Source organism: Chaetodon auriga, chromosome 12, assembly GCF_051107435.1.
Source record: "Chaetodon auriga isolate fChaAug3 chromosome 12, fChaAug3.hap1, whole genome shotgun sequence".
NCBI lineage: Eukaryota > Metazoa > Chordata > Actinopteri > Chaetodontiformes > Chaetodontidae > Chaetodon > Chaetodon auriga.
Window position 1 is genome coordinate 5,187,852 of NC_135085.1, and position 22,287 is coordinate 5,210,138.

Here is a 22,287-nt window from a genome sequence, read left to right on the forward strand (position 1 = left end):
GTTGACTACTCATAGCAACCACTACCACAGCTTCTTCTAAGTAAGCACAACTGCCGGGAAGTTTTAGAACTACAAGGACTGAGTAGATAAGAAGATGACCATAAATCTGCTTGTGTACTAACAGTGATTTGAAAACTAGTACTCACTTAAACTTGTCCTTTTGATACATGTTGTAATTAAGATTAAGACATACTTTATTAATCACACAACACATCAATGAAGATGACTTCATTGTTTTATACAATGCCAACAGATGTTTAATGCTTAGTCACAATGATATCTTATTAGTATCAAATACGAGAATTGACTAATCTCATTTAGTAGTAATATTAGGAAATATTTAGGGTAAGTTATGATGTGTATTATGCTCAAAGTCTTGAATGATGTACTGTCAGGAAAATTTGTTTGTATTGTGCCTTTTTCTTCTGTTAAGATTAGTTTCATATATTGCTTTATTTAAGCATTGCAACGAGTCATGGTGGAGGACTGATACGCAAAATTTGCGCATACACCCCAGATTAAAAGTTTTACAAAGGAAATGTTCTCATCTCTGGTTGAAACAAAGGTACTTGAGTGAAGAGCCATGATTGGCTGTCACAACCATTACAACACCCACCCACAATGCATGCTCAATATTCACTGAGGATAACAAGAGCTGAAACTTATTGCACTCTCTTACTCGTTTGCTTCATTTCTGCTTTTTACTGATTACTCTTCTTACTTGTTACCAATTTCTTTTGTTCCGCCTCTAGAGCCAACTGTGTCTTTGTTCGTTCTTTTGCCACATGCTCCAGAGTAACTTTGTCTATGATGCACAAATTTTTGTTTAAGTCAGTGCAAGACTGAACTAGAAGGGCCAAAGCACCTTAAAACATCGGTATAACATTTAATTTGTTTTTTCCCCATAACCACAATTTTGCTTTCAGAGGTTTTGCGTTGTCTAATCAATGGCAAGTCTTTCAGAAGTTATCTAACTAAAGTTTAGAACAGTAAAGTAGTGAATTATTTGGCATCAACCAACAAGAGATTCATGCAGACTGTACAGTATGTCCTGCCTATGACTGCCTACAAAAAAAGCCAAGCTGAGCATCTTCTCAAAAAATCTGCTGCTAGATTTCACTAGCTGAACAGCTGAGAGAAAAGAACAGTAGAGCCTGTCACCTGGCAATAACACATTGCTGAAGGGAAATGCCAATGTAAGTATGTGCCAGTGTAAGAGTCCAATGTAAAGACGGTCCCTTCACCATTGCCCAATTCATGACAAACTTTATCATTTTTAGATTAATATTGAACGTTTGTTCCACTTTGACCATTAGAGTGCGATTATCAGTCGTTTAATTTATTCTGTGTTAATAAATGGTAGGTAAATACATTTTAATTTAGACCAAGTTGTTGTCCTGTGTATTCCTTTGAGATAGAGACGTAGATCAATTTAATCAAGAAGTCAAAAGTTTTGATATCAGACTGATTAAGTGGATTTGCTGAATTATTTTGGTTATTGGTTATTTTGGTAACGACTGTAAAACAAATAAATGATCATTTCCCTATACATATATTGGAGTTTTTCAGATTTTCCAGTAATATGTATGCTCCTTTAGGTCAACAGGACATGCTGGTATTGAGTAAGAGGACAGCAATTAAATCTTCATTATCCCTCAAAAAGTCAGTTACCACCTGTACTTTACACAAGAACTCTGTCACATAGTACTTCAGTGAGTTTGTAATGTTGTTCAAGGATGTATTTCTTTCATTTTAGATAACTGGCAGTTAGTTAATGTATAGGTAATATATAAAAGCCTAGTAGGTGGAAAAAGGCGAGCCCGTGCCTGTTTCTTGGAAAGTGAAAGCACCAGTGCACACTGGGTAAATACTGAACTTGAAAGTCACAGAAGAATAGTCTCGTTCGTCTTTTTACCAGCACAAAGTAGAGCAGATAAGTCACTTACCACCAATTGCTTGCAAAACAAAGAAAATAAAGCTAAAATCACACATATGATATGAGAGTAAGTAGCAACTTCACAGTAGACCTAAACAAACACATGCATTAAAAAAACATATTTCACTGCAGCTATATTTTTGGCCTGGCATGAAGATGCCAGGCCAAAAATATGCCATTTCATTGGAAAACACTAAACTTACAAATGAAATTACCATTTACAAGTCAAATGTAGAAGAACAAAGATTCTTCAAGAAGGAGCTGCGTGAATTGAGGAAGCAGCTATGGATAAGAAAGGAATTTGCTATAAGCTGAGGAGAAGGACCAGCTCCAGTCTGCCACACTTTCATGACTGAAATAGATCATGGCCAAGACAAAGTTTAAAAGGTGGTGGGAGGAATTTTCCCTGTGATGTACCAAAATTACCTCAACGACAAAGTGCACAGCAATCTATCAGCAGCCTTGAAAATCAATTCAATCAGGCCACCTCGCCCTAGAAGGGGGTCCTTCTTCTGTAACCTTTCCCAAGGTTTCGTCCATTTCCACCATTAGTCATTCGCAGTCTTTTTAGGTATATGCAGATATATATATTTTCCTACCCAACTTAGTAGGCTTTAGTTTAGTAAGGGAACACAATAAACATAAAATAAACATAGGCAATCGGAAGAGGATCATGAAGCAATAAAACATTTTTTGGTCATTTCTCAGTATGATGTACCCAGTACACCACTTTACTGCTGCATATGAAAAATAAAATTTGAAATAACATTTTAGCAATTGGAAATTAATGGGTCGTTTTGTGCCACTGAGCAAGTGATTCAGAATGTTTTTATGTGGCAAGTAAAATTCTGTCACAATGAAAATTATAACACTAACTAAACATCCTCTTGACTTTTTCATTAAATTATGTCACAGTAAATGCATACAGACAAAAGGATGTTTACACTACAGAACAACATCCATTGTATTTCATTTCATTTATTTGTTCATTTTTGTTTTGATCTTTTAAATCTTCCATAGGTTTGTTACTCACTCATTCCTTCATACCTTGTCTTTATTTTCTGTACCTCAAAAAATCTCTTCATCTTGAAATGTTCTCAGAAGCATAAAGTTAGCTAAAAAGTTCCATGGGTGAATATCTAATTCATGGTCTTATCCATGTTATTTATAAATTGGATTCTTTATCTATAGTGACACCTTTTTCTTTTCTTTTTAGTTTGGTATGACAGTGGAGATGAAAATGCAGACATACATAAATTACCATCCACTTTGGTGTGTTAACAGAAGCAACAAGTTCAGACTGAAAATTGGCTCTGCAGAGATTCTATCCCCAGGCTAAGCTCAGAAAATCACACACAACATTGCCCAAATGCTCCAGCAGTTCCTTCCCCTCAGGCCTGTGTAAATAGACAAATTTGAATGGTGATAAAACAAATGGATTTGTGCAGAAGAAAATAGAGAGCTTTCGTAGCTGAGCAGTCCCTGATAACTTGTTGTTGCTGGTAGGAACTGGGTTAAGACTCTGAGTGACAGGGGTGATACAGAGAAAGTGAGAGAGAGCAAGGCGACACAGAGGTGACTGAGGCAAAGAAATAAAGACGGAAAGCAAGTCAGAGAGCGAGGGGGGGGGGATGGAGTGATGGATAGAGGGAAAGGACTGTCAGGGAAATTAAAGTCCTCTGTAAACAAGTGCCAAACTGTCAGACGAGGGAGGACTTGATTACAGCATGCCACAATACCACATACCTTACTCCACAAAGGCCCCCACCACCGGTAACTAGACTCTTTGTCTCTCTCACACTTTCCTGTTCTTTCTCTCTTAGTCTCCATCCCATCATCACATCTCTCTTCTGTTTCCCACATTCTCTTCTGACTTTCCTTCCTCTGTCTCTTGATTTTTCCTGCGTTTTCTCTCTCTGGCTTTTCACATCTCTCTAACTCAGCTTCCCACCCTCTCTTAACACCTGCTTTTCACAAGCCTGTCTTCATTTTTCCCTTCAGCATGACAACAAAACTGTCATGTAATGACAGCTGAGTGAAGTTTGTAAGGGTATTTGGTTTAGAAGTCAACCACAGGTGTAGAATTTGCTCAGGCAAAGGGAGACAGTTAGTCTGCCAAATTTTTAGTAGATGGTGGTTTGGTTTCAAAAGTTCTTTTTTTTTTTTTTTTTTGTCTGCACAGCTATGTGTGTTCCTGCTGAGTAGCGCTCATCGGTAGGTGTGTTTCCAAAAACATAGTCCAGTATCCCTAGGAATTATATTCATATTGGACAATTCTGCAGATCACAATATACATCCAATGCCAACAGTTAGTGCCAATGTAGGAAGTAGTGTGCTTGCAACAAGTCCTCAAAATTAAACAAGAAATTACATCATTTTTCAATGGCCTCTTGAATGACCAATGACACCCCTATAAGCAGAGGATCATTTGTCTGTTTCCACAAAAATGCTCATAGTTGTTTTGAAAGGCCAGAGTAGAAGGCAGGGCGAAAGGCTAGCCATCAGAATTCAGCATCAAAAAGGTCAGACAGGTGTCAGCGGAGGGGGTTATGAGCCCATTTTACCACCTGACAAGCAGTTCTGACACTATACTGATGCCTTAAAGGTATGGAATTCTACTGACTTTGTTGTAGGAGACCAGAGTATTCCCATCACAGATCTCCAATCAAAATTCACCTTTTTATTAACTGTATCCACGATCCTTGGCTAACCCTAAACATACCTTAGTTGTCATGCATACAATTAGTATCTTGTGAATTTTTGTGAAAAAATTGTGTGAAAATTCTGGCACTGGGGATTAAAAAAAAATTAGTGTGATTGCCCCAGGAAGAGTGGCAAGAGAGCTGGGATAAGAATGAAGTTAACCCAGCTTGGATCTCAGGCTGTTCTACTAGCTAGCCTACTTCTGGTCACAGGAAAATGAAATGGGTGAAATAAGATTCAGTCTGACCCAGCAACAGACAATTAGAGAATGTTGTTCCCACATGTTTACCTGGCTCCCAGAGCATCCTAGCATCCCAGATTAAGCGATTGCATTTGGCAGGTAGGCCACAGTCCTGGCCGACAGAACAAAAGACTTTGGAAAAACAAGGGGAAGCAAACTCAAGTATTCCCCAACCATAAAGCCTGAATGAATGGAGAGATGAGAACTCCACCTAGAGCCAAAAAAGCTGCCTGAAGCATCAATATCACCAGAGTAAGACTGAAAGCTGGCATCAAGGAGGCAAATTGGAGATATCAGCAGAGATTGAGCAAGACCTCAACACCAAAAACGCTAAGCAGAAATGTGGCAAGCAATCCAGAGCATCACTGGCTGCAAAAGTAAGAGCGGCCCCATCATGTGTCGGGCCACATTTCCAGAAGACCTTAACACATTTTAAGCTTGCTTTGATCTCCTCAAAAAAAAAGTCACCTGTCAAATCTACTCTGCATCCAGAGAACCAGCAAATGTTAGTATCCACAGCAGATGTAAGAAAAACCCTGATGGGAGTGACTGACTAAAGTTGCTGGGCCTGATACCTAAAAATTCCACAGTGTCTAATCTAAACAACTACCGCTCTGCTTTGAGAAACTGGTTCTCCAGCGCATTACTGACAACAACCCAGCCAGGTTGACCCCTCACCAGTTTGCATTCAGAACCAACCAATCCACAGATGATGCCATCTCCATGGCTCTCCACTCAGTCTTCACACACCTTGAAAATAACAACCTATATCAGAATACTGCTTGTCGAATTTCAGTTTAGGATTCAACAGAATCTCCCCCATGACACTGAACAGAAACTTAGCACTTTGGGCTTGACCACCACTCCGCAACTGGATATTAGACTTCCTCACAAACACATCCCAGACAGTTTGGAATGGCGATCAAACCTCCTCCACTCAATATTGAATTTTGAAGCCCCCCTGGGTTGTGTGGGCAGCCCTACACACAGTTATTGCAAAGACGCGTGAGAACTCCCTTGAGATAATATGGCCAAATGCTAATAGCTAGCAGCTCAATGTCTCTTGTGTAGCACTGCTCCTTTACAATGATATGCTCTGGATTACACCATCTGTTGTTTACAAACTTTGCAATGCCTCCATCTTTCCTCTTACCCGCTCTCCATTGCTTTCCTGTCCACTCTCAGCAGTTGAAAAGCAAAACAACATGCAAGTCCAGAGTGAGTTCATTTAGCCAAGTTTCAGTGAAGCATATGAGACTACACTCCCGGTACTCCCTCTGTACTCTGGCTAGTGCTGTCAGCTCCATCTTATTAGGGAGAGATCTCACATCGCCCATAATAAGAGACGGTATGGACAGTTTGTACCATATTTTCTCTTCACTTTGCCCCAGCTGTGCATTCCCTTTCTTTTCATGAGGATCTCCAGTCTTTCCACTGGGAGTACAGTCATGTTGTACAGCACTAACAGCTGTTCCAGAGTGTAAACAATGGAGCCGTATCTAAGGGTATCTCTCGATGTTGTTTTAAATAGTGTGGAAAAGAGTAAAAGGCAAATCACTCATCTCATCAGTTGTACATGCACAGTGTGCAAGATCGACCAAGACTAGTGACACAAGAAATGCGCAGAAAAACACTAAAACAAAGCTGCTGTACCAAGCTGCCACTCATGCTGCACCATCTTGGAATCAGCATCATAGAGAACCTGTCACGGTCATCTCACATCTCCACCCTGGTTTTGAAAGTTCGGACAGTATTTCTAAAGGAAACTTAAGAAGGCTAAATTCCGGTGCGTAGTTCTTGTTAACTATTACAGAGGAGCAGTAGAAAGAATTCTGACTGGGAACATTACAAGCTGGCATGAGATGTGCATGACCCAGGACAGGAGGGCTCTGTAACATTAAGATCATCCCAAACGTTACTGCTATCCATCCACCAAGCATCAGTGTAGTGCAGCCCCTGCACAGAGCCCAAAGGACACTAAAAGACAATACCTGACCTCGAACAACAGCGTGTTCACCCTGCTGCCATCGTAAGTGGTACAGAAGTTTCTGCTGCTGTACCACCAGACTGCAGAGCAGGGACTAAAACTTGCTTTTTGTTGTACAACCCTGTGTTGCAGCATGATGAATAAATGAACCTTGTACCTTGTAGAAACAGATTTTTCTGCTACGCCTTGGCATTGTGTTGTCTATTTTCTACTGCAGACAAAGCAATCATGTCATGCTGCCACTCACTTTCACATGTCTCCACCCCAAGTCCAAGACATAAAGAAGTAAAAGCATTAAGGTGTTATGTGGAAGCAACATCACTTTTTTTGTTGTTACAATTTAAACTCTAATTATTAATCTCTTTTATCTCTGGTCATCAGTTTTATTGGTTATGTACGGGACATTTTTCCTATTTTTTATCCAAGAGCGTGGTATTTCAATGCGAGCATGACTTGATTTCATGTTCAGATTTTGTAACGCTTTCGCACAAAATTCTGTCTTTGCACAGAAAAAGGCCCCGCTTCCACTTAGATTAGCTCTGCTTCTGCTCAAACTGTATACTTACATTCAGATATACTGTGGCTTTCACAGATTTCTTGCACTTCGGCTTGAGCCCTCCTTGCACTCAGACTCCTTGTGTTCATTCATGAAACGTCTGCTCTCAAGTTTCTCCTCTGCTCTTAAACTTTTTGTGCAATAATCTTCTCCAAAAATGAGAGGGGAAATCTGATACCATACATTTTTCAAGTGAACAAACAACCTTAGTGTGAGGACAGTGGCTGAAGCTATAGTGCAGGAAATCTGTGCAAGCAACAGCATATCTGAGTGCAAGCCTACATTCTGAGGAGAAGCAGAGCAAATCTTAATGCAAGCAGGAGCTTTTTGAGTGCAAGGACAGGATTTGAGGGAAAGCATTACAAAATCTGAGCTTGAAATCAATGAGTCATGCTCTCAAATTGTTAGAGAACACTCTTGAATAAAAACAGGAAAAAGCTCCACAGTTATGATAACAGTGTACTCACTAAGGTAATTGCTGGGATCACTGAGTGCAACAACATCAAAATAAGTCAAATGGGGCAACAAACGAGCGGTAGACAATCAAACAGGTTGAAAACAAAGTGTCAGCTTAGTGTGACTTTATTTAAGGTCAAACTGAAAATAAGCACACTCATAATGTTGCTAATAATCCCTCATTGAGCATGGAATATGTGAATGTACATATCTTTTTGTAAGTACGAAAGATGAAAGCTGAAGAAGGAGTTTATCTATAAACAGTGATGGATGTATGAAGTGAACAGTTTGGGTAATGATTTTATTGCCGTTAGCTTTCCTTGCCATGTAAGTTTGACGTACCTGGGGTTTTGTTTACAGCCTGTATGAGGTTCATCCTGACTAATCCTGTTTCTTGTCCTGTCATACTCTGTTATCATAACAGATAACAGAGTATGACAGAATTCTTTAAGTTCCGAAAGTAATACCAAACTTAATAACCTATAGTTTTTCTATAACTTTGTACAGCACTTCAAAGGAAACATAACTAGTCACTGCTCCAGTCGGAGTGGATATGTAAACATAGCACTTTCTCTGCACAACAGGATATTTACGGGAAAATTAGGGTTGTAACACAATTGTACCATGTGTATATGTTTGCACACAAATATCTATATTTGTATCTTAATTAGGAATTAAAGCAGAAGAGTGTGTCACTTCTGCCAGAGGTTGTTAAGAATTGTCTAATCTTTTTAATGCCATTATTCTCTTTATATGTAACATGCACAGGTGATCAGACCAAGATAAAGTTGGTCTGTGTGAATGAAAAACAACAAAAAACTAAATGGAGAGCAACTGACAACATATGAAAAGCTCCTACGGGCCATTAGCATGCCCCCTTTGAGACAGTCCCTAGCTCTGCTTGTCAATATCCTGTTTTTTGTCAAGTCACGGAAGTTTTGAGGCTTCATGAAGTAAAAATAACCCGTGGAACATTGTTCAAGCTTTATTCCACACTGTAGTATCACTTCAAAAATCTGGATGTGTTCTGTACCTATTCAGAACGTGCTGTCTGTGCATATCTGAATAATGTATTCATATTTGTTTATATCCCTAAAGGAAAGACCAAAATTAAACACTACATCCGTTTGGCTTTAACAAATCTAAAGGTTTTCAGTTACTGCCCAAGTCCTTACAGTCCTTACAGCCTTTGCTTATATAAAATGCTGAAAAAGATTACTTTCACATGCAGTTGTTGCTAAGACCCATTATCAACACTCCATCTGAAAGTGTTGAGGTTTTTTGATTCAGATGATCCACTCAGGTGCATGCAGGCTATATCTATCTACGTAATATTACTACTGTTCATAATGTTATAATGCTCAAAGCTTTGCACAGTAAGACATATTTACTGCTGTACAATCTGTTGACAGCAGAGACAGCCCAAAGGTGAAACAGCTGAAATCACAATGCCAGCAATCTACAAATACATGTTTTGGATAGGGATCTCCTTAAAGGGAAGCGTAATTGTGTACGCCACTGGCATATTTCCCACCTTCCTGTGTGTATAACTTCTGGGGTTTTGCTAAATTCAAAGCTGAGCTCTTTCCAGACAGATAGCTCTACTTCTCCCACTGTACCCTGCTTGAGGTGGGCTGTTAGAGAGCCTACAGCTGTAGTGAATCAGCACAAAGCAGCTGCCAAAACTCCCAGTAATAACAAATTACGCCATCCTCATTTAGTTTGGTTTCTGTCAGTGTATCCCAGTGGGCTACCTCTCTCGGGGCAGACTGATGCGAGGTTGTTTGGGGCAGCGTTTACTCAGGGTGAACAGTTTCCTGATGATCTTCTGGGCTTTGCCCAGCACCAGGGCAGTGCTGGACTCCAGCTGGGTGTAGCGCTTCTGGAGAGACAAGTCAGCCGACCAGAACTTGCCGATCATGGACACATTCAAGAACCGGTCAGTGGGCAGTCGCTTCAGGAAGGCTTTGAATTCATCTGCAAGGATTTCAACAGACAGGAAGGGGGGCAGAGGTGGGGAGAGATAAAAAAGAACAAAGTTAGAAAAATAGACACTCTCAAGTAATCTCTACATTAGGCAGCCTTTTGAAGGACCGCATATCTATTCACCACAGTGTATTTTATTCGTAGTGGCATGCATAGGTAATGACTGAGGAGCTGGGGGAGTTTCATGTGTCGTTAGAATACAAAAAAAGCTGTTATGTTCTAATGAATTGCCATTACAGAGTAAACACCTGTGCTTCAGTCTGCAGTTATACTCATTCACCTCACCATTAGAAGCTCATCGTATTCACAGTAGCATCATTTGCAACATTGTCATTTAGAAACCCTAGTTATCTGACAATTGGCAGCACAGTGTCACTTACAGATGGGTATTTTCATTGATGCTGTAATTCTTTCTTTAAAAGCCCAAACAAGTTAAGAGAAAATCCATAATCACAAGCTGGATAGACCAATAAAAGCATGTGGTGAAATGTTGAGAGCTTCTCTCCTATCTCTATGGTGCTCCCCACTTAAAAACAAATGGCCAAAAACTGAGAAGATTCTGCACCTGTCACAGCAACTTTGTGTCAAAACCAAACAATGCAAAATCATTTCATTATCATTATTCACTATCATTTCAACCAAACCTAACATCATCTCTGTTACCTCCAACGACATGTCAGTCAAAACCATTAAAGCATCTGAATCATGTAAGCATGAACATAAAATGCCGTGAATACAACGTTGATGTCAAACAGTTGTAGAAAAACAGGTTTTTAAATAGCAAATTCCTAGATGAGAGGTCTCCACGGGTCAGAGCCAGAAAAATCCACACGAGTTGATCACTTTGCAACATCTGTGAAAATTCATGCCACTGGTTTGTGATACAGGCTTCCCATTAGAAATTGGTAATTTTTTCACCTATTCTGATATAGTCCTGATGACATCATCAGGGTTCTTTTTTTTTTCTGGTGCTGGAAAGCTCCCTCCAGAACCACAGCAGACATTATGAGCTGCTTTCACAGGCTTAGTAGAATTCCTGATGACAATGGAGTGCTCCTTAACACTAAACCAGACATTCTCTGAATGTGTTTCTCCCCATGTGTCATCCCAGGAGCTCATAATTATCAAATTTCACATGTGATAATAAAGCGACACTATATAACCTTTGCTGAACAGCAGCTACTGTGGCTACAAGTGGTAATTGCGGATAATTACATACTGATTTCCCCTTCATTTCTAAGTCAGAAGCCTTAAAGTTAACTTACTTAGGTGACTTCAGTGTGAGTGAGTGCAGGATACAACAAACATTTCACTACTACCTCCAACTTATGATGACTTCATTCATGATGACACTGACATGAATGCTCTGTAAAATTACACAAGGTCACAGGTATGATTTTATGCTGCATTCACTTGAAATGGGAAATGATGGTGGCACCACTTGATTGGTTGTAACAGAAACCTGTAACTATTTAAGTTCTGACATCACCAGACACTTTTGTTGACATTTTTACTATTTACTGTCTAGCCATATGTGTGATGTAGCCATCCTCATCCCGGCATAAAGCACCATTGTGCAACATAAGCTATGGATAAATGATTATTGAATTATTAAGTGACGGACACCTTATATCATATGTTAGCTACTTCACATATGGTCTAGTCAACTAACTAGTAATGTCACTCGCACCCACATATGTGTAAAGTTTGGAAACACTAGCTAACATTAGTCACCAAAAGATATTGCTTATACCAGAGCAAGTGCAGCTGTGGCAGCAAAACCCCTGAGCGTGTTGAATTGAGTGAGGGTTTGTTTCATTGCTTAAGAATTCAACTTTAAAGGAAGATTAGCTTGAACTCATCCTTCTGAGACCATCATGTTCATGCAGTTTGCTGTCCTGTATTTCTGGTTGAAACATGGCCAAGATGAACAAGAAATAGGCACTTTAAGACTCCCAAGCTAAAATTTAAGAAAATGTGCTCGGCTTCACAGGCCTCATGCTGTTAGAATAAAATTTTAGAAACAGTCAAGTTTCCCCCAATGGCTACCTTGAGAACAGCATCTACATTGTTATATTAGACACATGAACATTTACTGCTCCAGCCAAAATGAAGAGAGACATTCAAACGGTGCTGTCGCATCAAAAGGTTATTACTTCACAAGTGTGTGTGTGTGTGTGTGTGTGTGTGTGTGTGTGTGTGTGTAGAACCTAGATTGGGCACTGTTGGAGTAAATTACACTGAGAATAATGTCGGCACAGAAGACACAGCTCATACTCTGTGTTGGGTGTGCCAAGCGTGTTCCGGTGCAAAGATCGTTGAAGTTCCATTAGGAACCACTGGGCAAATATTATGCCAGTATGAAGCCTCAGGGAATCTTGAACCTCTTATTTCCTTTTCTCCCAAAGCCAGCTAAGTGAGACCTTCTAGGATTGTTCTGGGTCTGCTCGAGAATCATATTCCCATGTGCTGTTGTTGGCAGGGAGACAGCAAGGAAATCTGCAGCCAAGCCGACCTGAGCTGAGCCCAACTGATGAGACTCAAGCCTATTACAGTGCTCAGTGATCCCAGATGACACACTGGTCTGTCTCTCTCCATCCTTCTCTTTGCGTACGTCTGCCTCTTTGCCTGTGATCTTTCTCTTCTGGACCAGTGAGTCAGGGTTGTCTCATTCTCTCTCTAGAGGTTTCTGTCTCTGCATGTTCCTGTCGGCCTGTTGCCACAAAAAGTTGTCACATATGCTTTTGCTCCAAGAAAAAAATGTGAAACAAACACGTATGACATAAAATTATCACCAGTAGATTGCTGACAGAGTCACTTTAATGCTGAATGTGCAACTCATTATAATCTCAAATATTTGGGTTTGTACTGATCTGTATTATTTAAATTTCAGTAGATATTTACACTGTTTTCAATGTCTACTCAAAGTTTGAAAATTGCCTGTATCATTTCGTTTTTGTTAAGTTTCTGTTTTATTGCCTGTCACTTTTTACGCATTTTTCACTGAATTCAAATGTTTAGCCTTGACAACAGTTTGAACAAAACTCTCGCTCTGTGGCTGACCATTAAACGGAATGCAGCAACAAATCAACACATTTTGAGCAAAAGTTGATAATGTAGTTTCATGTGACACAACCTTTAGTTCGTTCAACTAGCTTAAAGAAACTGTTCGCGTAATGTTAAAGTTGTAACTAATAAGATTTCACCCTGTGTTGTTTTGTTGACACCTGTGATTACTGGTGGTAATGAAAATGCATGTTAATAATACAGGTCCCAGATCAAAATGATGAATGTGTTTCGATAATTGGGGTCAGAACACACACGATGAGAAGCTATCCTATCAGAAATGCAACATGAAAGAAGAGCGACTGAGAATGATGAGCTAAATAGTCCAGAAACAATAAAAGAAGGACAATGTTGCTGTTGACTGAAGTGGCGATACAGGCCTTCCTGCTGCTGTGATTACGGCTCTGGCTTTAGTTGATGTGACTGTGCCTTTGACTTGAACGAGCATTGGCTGTAATGATTACCAAGGCTGTGATATGTTTTTCTAATGGATGTAAGACAATGTACATGTGCAGCTGCAGTGAACTGACATTGTTTAATTGGCTGAGCATTATTGTGAGGTGTCATTCTTCAATTCCCGTGGTGTATGTCACCATCTGTCATAGCGGAGAGAAGAACCAGGTCAAAATCCTGGCAGGATTGACTTTCCTGGCAAATTTTACTGTTTTAGGTGTTGTAAAAAGTATGTTACCTAGACAATCGCAACCATAGATATAGTCATAGAAATAGCCATAGCCACATCCATATGAATATGTAAACTTCTAAATTAGCCTTTTGAATCCCATACACCATTACATCAAGTACAAATCTTCAAGCCTGCACTGAAACTTACTTGCACTAGAATCTATAATAAGATTTTGTGCATTGCTTGGGAGCACAGCACAAGTTTAGATAATGGAGACAGTCAGGCATCATTTTAAAGGCACAGCACAAAATTGATCAGTAATAAGCTCTCAGACAAAACCACAGAGGATGTCACTATTACTGTTCATTTCTGCAAATATTGAAATACAACCTGTTATCCACAGCTACTTTCGTCTGACAGATTCCAAAATGGCTGCCAGGGTGGCGTGTTACCTCATTTGAAACCCTCTCCAAATGAGTTTGCTCCATGGGATTGTTTTTTTTCCCTTCACACAGAGACATGCAGTGAGTCTCACTATGACCATTAGCCAGAGAGATCAATGCCTCCATATGCCTCAACACACTCTCCTTCCCTGTGTCCCCCATCTTTCTTCATCTCTCTTTCTTTTTACCTCTATGAATGATTAACTCACATACATCTACCTTATTCCTCATCCACCCAACTGCCTCCCCCCCATTTCTTTATCCTTTTTTCTGTTTTCAGATCGTCCACTCTTGCTCTGTCAATCTGCCTTTAACACTCCCTTGGCATTATTCCATCCTAACCTCTCTCTCTCTCTCTCTCTCTCTCTCTCTCTCTCTTTGTCTCTCTCCTCACACACTCTCAGTAGTAATCATTAGCACTGCCATCACGCTGGAGGGATTTGTCTGTCTGTTTTCCTCCCTTTTCCTGACATTTATGACTCCATGTCCAAAATTTATGGATAATTTGGCTCACTCAAAATCTATCAGATAAAGAGGCCGGGGGGGTTGTTTTCCATAATGGGTGACCGCACGGCCCCGAAATCTCCATCTCTGCACTGAGTTAGTGATTCATGACATCATCAAGCAGAGACGACAGCTAAGTGACTGGCTGGCTGAGGCCTGTTCATTTGACTCCCTACAAGGACATCGGATATTAAAAAGTCAGAGCTGGGATTTGAAGAGCCCAAACTGCTATATACAGTGCAGTGCAGTGGAGTGGAGAGTGAAGTCAGTCAAACTCCAAGCATTAACTGCTTTTTGGTTTTAGCCAAGTTCATACCATGGCTCCAGGGAGGACAATGTTGGTCAGTCAGTCCAACTCTTTGGTCCACAATGAAATCCTGCTATTGGTTGGATTGCATTTGAATTTTAAACAGACATTAAGGGGATGAATCCTAATGACTTTGGTGATCCCATGACTCTTCAAAATGATGTACAGCTACAGTGAAGTGATGAGGCCTAGACTTATATGATGGAGACAAAAGAGGTGAGTCAGGTGACGATGCTATAGACCGACAAAGTTCAAGTAGTGAGGAGGAAGGGCTTCAAAATGTTACTTTCCCTTTTTCAACCAACAGTAATTATTTTTTTACGCCTTGTAATTAAGTGACACATTCAGGGTGTATCCCGCCTCTCTACAAATGTCAGCCGGGATGGGGGCTGGAGCCATTTCATTTGTTAACAAGTTCACAACCTGTAATTACAGTAGTGGAAGTTTTGTGTAATTAAGGTTTGCAGTAAATCTATCTGCACAGTTAAGCTTATGCAATGATCATCAACCCATCCCTCCGTCAGCATGATCATTCCTTAACCTTCACCATGTGTTTATTACCGTAACCTCAATGACTTGGTCAATTATGATGTTTTTTGTCAAGACTTGTTATAGGCAGCCGTTCAAATTATAGAAATCTTCCACTTATAGCTTGTGATCTTCTATGGGCAAATAGAGGTATGGTGGATAGATTAAATAAATGAGCCAACGATTTAAAAATTCTGCCATTTTTTTTTCAAGTGTACACATTTAGTACTCTGCCTGATGTCTGTCTCTAGACTATTAAAGGATACTATATTACAGCAATCCTTTCATATATTCTTGTAACTATATAATAAAATATTATACTCTCATTCTGACCTTCCTATATTCAGTATTCAATGTATAAACTTTTCACTTAAAACAATTTTCTATTGCAGTTTGGATGCTGTGTATAATTAAACCATTCTGTCAAAAAGAGACAAATTAGTTCTAACCCTTGCATATACTCACTGTCACAGCGTCTCTGTCACAGCTGGAATTAGAATTGATGGGTTTACAACTGCCTGTCATATGTAACAGTGAACACCAGTGTCTGGAACATCTCCTTTCTCTGAAGATGCCTTCTTTTCCTGTGCAGTGCCCCTGCCTGTCAGTTACATGTTAGTGAAGATCCTCTCATTAAATCCCACATGATTTCTCACAACAACAACTTCAATGATCATCTCTCTTCCTCTGTGCCTTTAATTCAGTTGCAAACATGACAGACAATAAGGTTGGAGTTGGGATGTCTGTAGGCGAACGCGGCAGTGTGCTTCCTCTTTTATTCTGCAGTGACGCCGGCTGGGAGAGACGGAGCGGAAAACTGAGGGTCCAGAGCTGTCGAGTAAGCTGCTATCTCCATCTCTTCAAAGTGTCTGTACCACATTAAAGGCACCATCCATCATACATGCTTGACTCTGCTCACACAATAGTTAGCAGGGAGGATTTTATGTTTGGCAGTCTCTATAGATTGTCTGCATTAAAACTAGACTTGAATTACTTTTGAAGTAAAATCCGTCACTACTCAGCAGATTGATTGATCTCTGGCTCAATACTTTAAAACACTTTACTTACTTAGAGCATAAATCTTTTACATAAATGTGAACATTTTGATTTATATATATGGTAATGAAAATACAGCAGCAAAACACTCATGGGAGAGTGAACAATTGATCATTGTTAAATGCGAAGAGTTGGAAAAAAGTGTTATATCCTGAGGATAGGTAATGCTGAGTACTTGTGAACCCTATGGAGACATACAATATGTGCTGAAGAGTGTAAACGGCATACACTTGAGTTATCTACAAAGTGGAGCGTTGTCAGACATTTCGATCTGTAAATCCTGTCAAAAATAAATAAATAAATAAAAAATCAGGTAGAAAATGGAAAACAGTAGAGAACTGGTCTTCAATAGTGAGTGATTCATTATGATGGTCTCTAATTATATTTCCCTCTTAATAAAGTAGGCTTTTTGCTTTCAGATTAGCCCATAATCCCCTCAGGACTTGCAGTTTTTTCTAGACACATCCTCAGTAATTAGTCAAGTCTTTCAAGAGGACAAGAGCGCTGTCTGTACTTAACTTGAACTGAACTCATAAATCCATAAGTAAATGTACCAAAAAATATTTATTTTGAACAGAAAAATTTAAATTGCATTTATCTCTGCAGATTGGGAGTCTTACAAAACATGCTACAGTATATGACCAAAAAAGTGGATATAGTTTTGGACTGTAAGACTCACAGAGTTAGAGATACTGTGGGGTGTATGGCAGGTTCTTTCCCCAATATTATACACATATAATAGCTCATATAATGCAGGAAGTGACTTCTTGGAATGGTGAAATCATAATTTGTCTACCTTTTGTATGAAGCATTTATTCATTCTTTCACTAAAACTCTGTTTCGATTCAAAGAAATTACATTTAGATTTGCATCACATTTGAAATCCCAGCAGTAACAGCGTGCAAATTTTGTTGCCTCTCCATCAGCGCTGCTTCAGAAACTGACCTGACTTTTTTAGGCATAGATCAAGTACTGACCTGAATTTGAGTATCATATTTTTAGAACACCGCGCTCCAAGTGGAAAATATGGTGAATGCATTTATATAGAGAACATTAATGGAAGTTGATAGAGCTGTTGGAGGGAGGAAAGGAGTGGGAGGAAATGTCCACCCTTTCAACATTACAGCATATGCAGTAAAGTACACACTACACTGCGGTTATATTGATGTGTATTACATTATATATCCTCTTTATTTTCTCATTTGTTTAATTAAAAGAATACACTTTGCAGCAGCCTCCATTAGAAAAAAACAGGTCATCTTTAAGTTCACCTGGTTGACTGTATGCAGTCATGTACTGCATGTACTCTTGATTAAGACACAGTAACATTCGTCTGTTGAACTATTAAAGGCTGCAAGCCAATCAGTGTGCTCCATACTTTTTTTCCTTTGATGTTTGAAGTTCTTGATCTGAGAAGCACCCTATTTAGCTGCATATTGCTTTAACACAGAACATGTTGGTGTGTTCAGAGATGAGTGTTTTGCAAGTAGCCTCATTTTTTTGCTGGCGACAGCATAATCTTTCCATTCAAATATTTAACATCAGAGGGATCTTCTGTTGTCTGTTTGCTGGTCAGCAGTGCTAGCGGATCCATTGTCAGGCAAGGGAGGACTTTCTGTAAAACATCATTTGAAATATTTGGGTTTGTGAAGGATATTGTATCATTGTAGGTCAAAATGCTTAAAGTTCAAGTGAAGTCACAAGTCACCGGTGTTGAGGTCAAAGTCAACTTGAAAGTCAGTTGATTTTTTCATGTCTGAAGTTAACATATCATGACTCCAGGCTTTATTAAAAAGAAAACTCCACCAATTTTATACATCAAACTCTGTTTACAAGTGTTGGGGAGTACAAAAAGCCTTTTGGGGCTCCAGAAAGAGCTGTGCAAGGTCTAATAAATTGCCTCACTGTCACTGGAGTCAGCATTGGTTGGCTGGGGTTGTGGAGTTCAAAAGAAGTGATATTTCCAGACCTCTGCATCTCACTCCTCATCTCTGCCAGAGGCTAGCATCTCAAGGCTACATTAGCCCAGTCCAAGCACTACTAGCACAACACACTGAAATCTACAACCCAACTGTCAGCAGCCGAGTTGCATTTTGGGTAATGTAGGTGCCAGGTTTTTGATAGGGAAGAATAATGCATGGAATAAAAACTACAGCATCTCAGTATTTTAAACTTCCCATCATGAGTCAGTCAATGTTAAGTGACGGCTTCATCAGTCGAGCACTGTCTCGAAGTGCTTCAGTGTAGGATTTTAAAAATTCTCACTTTGGCACCTCAAAGTTGTAGTATTAAGATCACAGTGAAGCAAACAGCAACATACACAGCCACAGACAATAGATAGGCAGGAAACAGCACATTTTCTTCACCAGTTGTCAGCCAGATTCTTCATTTTTGTACAAACAATATGGTTTTTCCCCAAGGATCTCAATTGAAAATTGCTACCGTACAATCACAGAAAAACAGTTAGTCACAGAGTAACTTTACCTGAGTAATACTACTTTTCCCTGAGTAACAAGAGTGGTATACTCTTTGTTGCTGTCCTTTTATGTCAGTCCGCCTAATGAGCCGACAGGTCACCATGTGCTAACAAGTCTCATTCAAATTCATTGCCTGAATCACTAAGCTTCAGCTTTAAGTGGAATACAAATAGAACAAATGACAGCTCAATCCCCTCGAAGTCAGGAATTGCTGCAGGGAAGGTCTGGCTTTCTGAGCCGACGAATTGTAACTTCGTAGTAATAAAACCCACAAAAGACAACCTACTTTGCACTGGCATGGCGTCACCTGAATGTCTCAGTGAAGCCTGACATGCTATCACACACAAATCCAAACATATGTGACAGATTTACACTCAGCATCTCAAACACATCCCTTGGTGTTCCTTCTCAAACCCATCAGCTATAAGTGAAAAATGGGAATCATTTCTGTTTGGGAAACCAATATGTGCACAGGCACAACACACTGGGGAAGTAATACTATCAAGCTGTGTCCTTATTGGGCTCTTGTGGGTGATCGTAACATGGAAAAAGAAATGCTTCAGTGTCGTACCTTCAGCCTCCACCAAGTCATAAAAAAGATCAATCTCAACTAGAAGCACCGTTTTCCTTCTCGTTCAAGGTTGGTGAGGAGGCATAAAAGCCCTCTCCTGATGTATGAGGCAGAAAGACTGAGAAATATAAAAATAGTTAAAGTGAGGAGGTGTGAAGGCCAGAGTTAGGATGAGACCAGCAAGCATGATGTCTTTTTGGGTTTAGAATCCACTAAAAGGCCAGTTATGGCTCGTCTATGTTGAGGAATGACTGATTTGTATGTGCATGTTATTGTAAATGTTACTTTCTTTGTGCGAGTTAGATATGCACCAAGGTTAACAGTCATTCAGTCATATGAAAGAAGGATTTATACTCATGAAGTCATATGTGCCAATTCTTCCTCAGAACTACAAGTTGTAATTACTGTGGTCCCTGGGAAGTATCAGTGGATTAATACTACTGACACATTGAACATGAAGCTCAACAGATGCACCCAAGACTGTTCAGAATGGAACTGAACAGAGCCTGACAGCCTGTGTATACAGTATATCCAATATCTACACTGACTGTAAGCCTTATTTTACAATCTCAACTGGATTATGCAAATCTGTGCCTTAGATAATCTTGTCGTTGTCAATGAGTGTGCGAGTCTGTGTGGTTTGCTTGTTTTTGACTATTTAAGCATGTGTATAGCACCGAGAACAGTTCAGAATTGACACAAATTTTAAATTAATTTTGATTTCGCTTGTTGAATGACACAAAAAAAGTACTTTTGGATTTATTGTACTTTTTACTGTATGTAGAATTCAGTACTTCCACAGGCACAGAGAACCCTTAAACTAATTTCTATTAATCAAAATTACAAGTTTAGAAGTCCCTTCATGCCTTCAAATGGCTTAGATACAATGCTATACCTTTGCCTTCATTCAGTATGCGTGGAATCAGTCCTATCAATATGCAAATAGTTGTCACCTCTATTCAAATCTAATATAATAGAAATACAGCATTGGAAACTACTGGGTGTAAAATAGCTAAAGGGTGCTCACATCTATCGCCATCTAAATCAACCTCCAATGTTTATGAGGGCTGTTGTACAGACTGTGGAACTGAAGTGTCATGAATAGGGAGGATCCAGACACTGGATTATCTAACTTGTAGATAGAATGTAAAATGTTAACAGTGTTGAATGATATCAAGTTTGTCATTTTCATTTAAAAATCAGATTCACCAGAGGAAAAGAATGTTGGTTCAACTTTATGAACTACAGGAAAATACTGATCAATAAAACTTCTGAGTTACATCGACTGTCACACATGCCACACACATTTTACTTGTCCACAAAAGAATTACAGTAGATACTTCATACATAATGATGCAACTCATTTAACCACTAATTTATTTATCACATTCTGCCTCTTGCTTTGACACCACCAGAACCAGATCCTGAACATTACCATGACTCTGACCCTGTACCTGCCTAACTGCACCTACCCGTAAGCCTATATTTTCCTTCACTGTGACAATAAATCATTTAACAGTCCCAGTCTGTCTGCATCATCTACTTTTGGGTCCTCAGTGCCGCGCACTTGTTTACCATGACATGCCTAGTTTCAGTTACTCATTTAGCATTACAAGCTAATTGTTAGCTTGCTAGCCCCCCCGCACAACTCATTGTCTCAATGAAAGTATGAAAGACGAGTCTATCCTATACAAGAAAACCCATGACAAAGTGATTTTAGAATAGTATTTTTTCTCACTGTGGAAACTCTCGTTGTTGTACAATACATATTTACACACAGCATTTCTCACCACCAGGAGCCACTTGACTGAAAAATGGAGTGAACATTGTTGTGTGGCAGTGCACTTGTAGTAATAAAAGCAACTGTAAGATATGTTGGAACATAAAATCATTCACTTTTCTAGTAGTCTTCTCCTTTCTAAACAATCTACCTTTCCGTGGAACCAAATGCAGGAAGCCTCAGGCCTCCAGTAGCCTACTGCATGGCCTGCATGAACAAAATCACGAGTCTTCCTTCTTACCATGGTACCGTATTATTCTCCAGGTCAAATTTGGCCGACCCTAGCTGAAACATACACCTTAGGACTCCACTGTGCCTTTAGCATAACTGTTTGAAGATGAACTACCTTCCTGACGCCTGCTGAGAGATCAGAAATGGATAATGGATTTAGGCGAACATGAGGGGTGGGGAGCAGTCGCTTATAGCCAGCAAGCTATTTTCAAGCAGCGTCCACCTAAGGGAAAAACCTTTCATTGAATTCTCTTTTCTTCCTATTTATCTGTGGAGGGCTGATAGATCACATCTGCTCCTTTTAGCAATGTTCTGCTTCACACTTGCGGGGTTAAACACATTTGCGAGTTTGGGAAAGCGCAGCCTTGTGCGGTCGCTGGCGTGGAGCTGCCCAGTAAAACCAGTTTTCTACTGCCAGCCACTGAGCTGCTCCAACAGAGCAGCTGGAGGTTATTCAAGGACATTTCACCAGCAGCTGCTAAAGAACAGGAGAACAGTCACTTCCCCTGACATCCACCATGATTGAGATATTTTCTGAAGATGTGACATTGCAGGGTGTTATTGCCTGCAGATTGTAGGGTGTCGCTGTGGGGAATAAATTGGAGGGTATTTGGATGAAGGATGTGGGGAATCACTGTCAGGCAGGACTGGTTTGTGAGTGTGTGTGTGTGTGTGTGTGTGTTAGTGGAGATGGGAACAGGGCTGCAAAAAGGAGACTCTTCATTCATCTATTTAGGTACTTAAATGTCACTGTTTCACTGCAGAAGACACTGGCATTTGTAAAAGAGATGTCTTTTATGTAAGCAAGCTTGACATCTTTGCTTCAAACTTTAT

The 22,287-nt window shown here is 39.8% G+C and overlaps 1 protein-coding gene across 4 annotated transcripts in view; it reads right to left on the minus strand.

Moving 5' to 3' along the window:
* brinp2 (bone morphogenetic protein/retinoic acid inducible neural-specific 2) overlaps positions 1–22,287 on the minus strand; it is a 252,538-nt gene that overhangs the window by 20,063 nt on the left and 210,188 nt on the right. For all 4 annotated transcript variants that reach the window (XM_076744806.1, XM_076744802.1, XM_076744803.1 and 1 more), the window contains one exon: positions 9,634–9,856. In XM_076744806.1, coding sequence (XP_076600921.1) covers positions 9,634–9,856 — 223 coding nt within the window. The remainder of the gene's footprint in view (positions 1–9,633; positions 9,857–22,287) is intronic.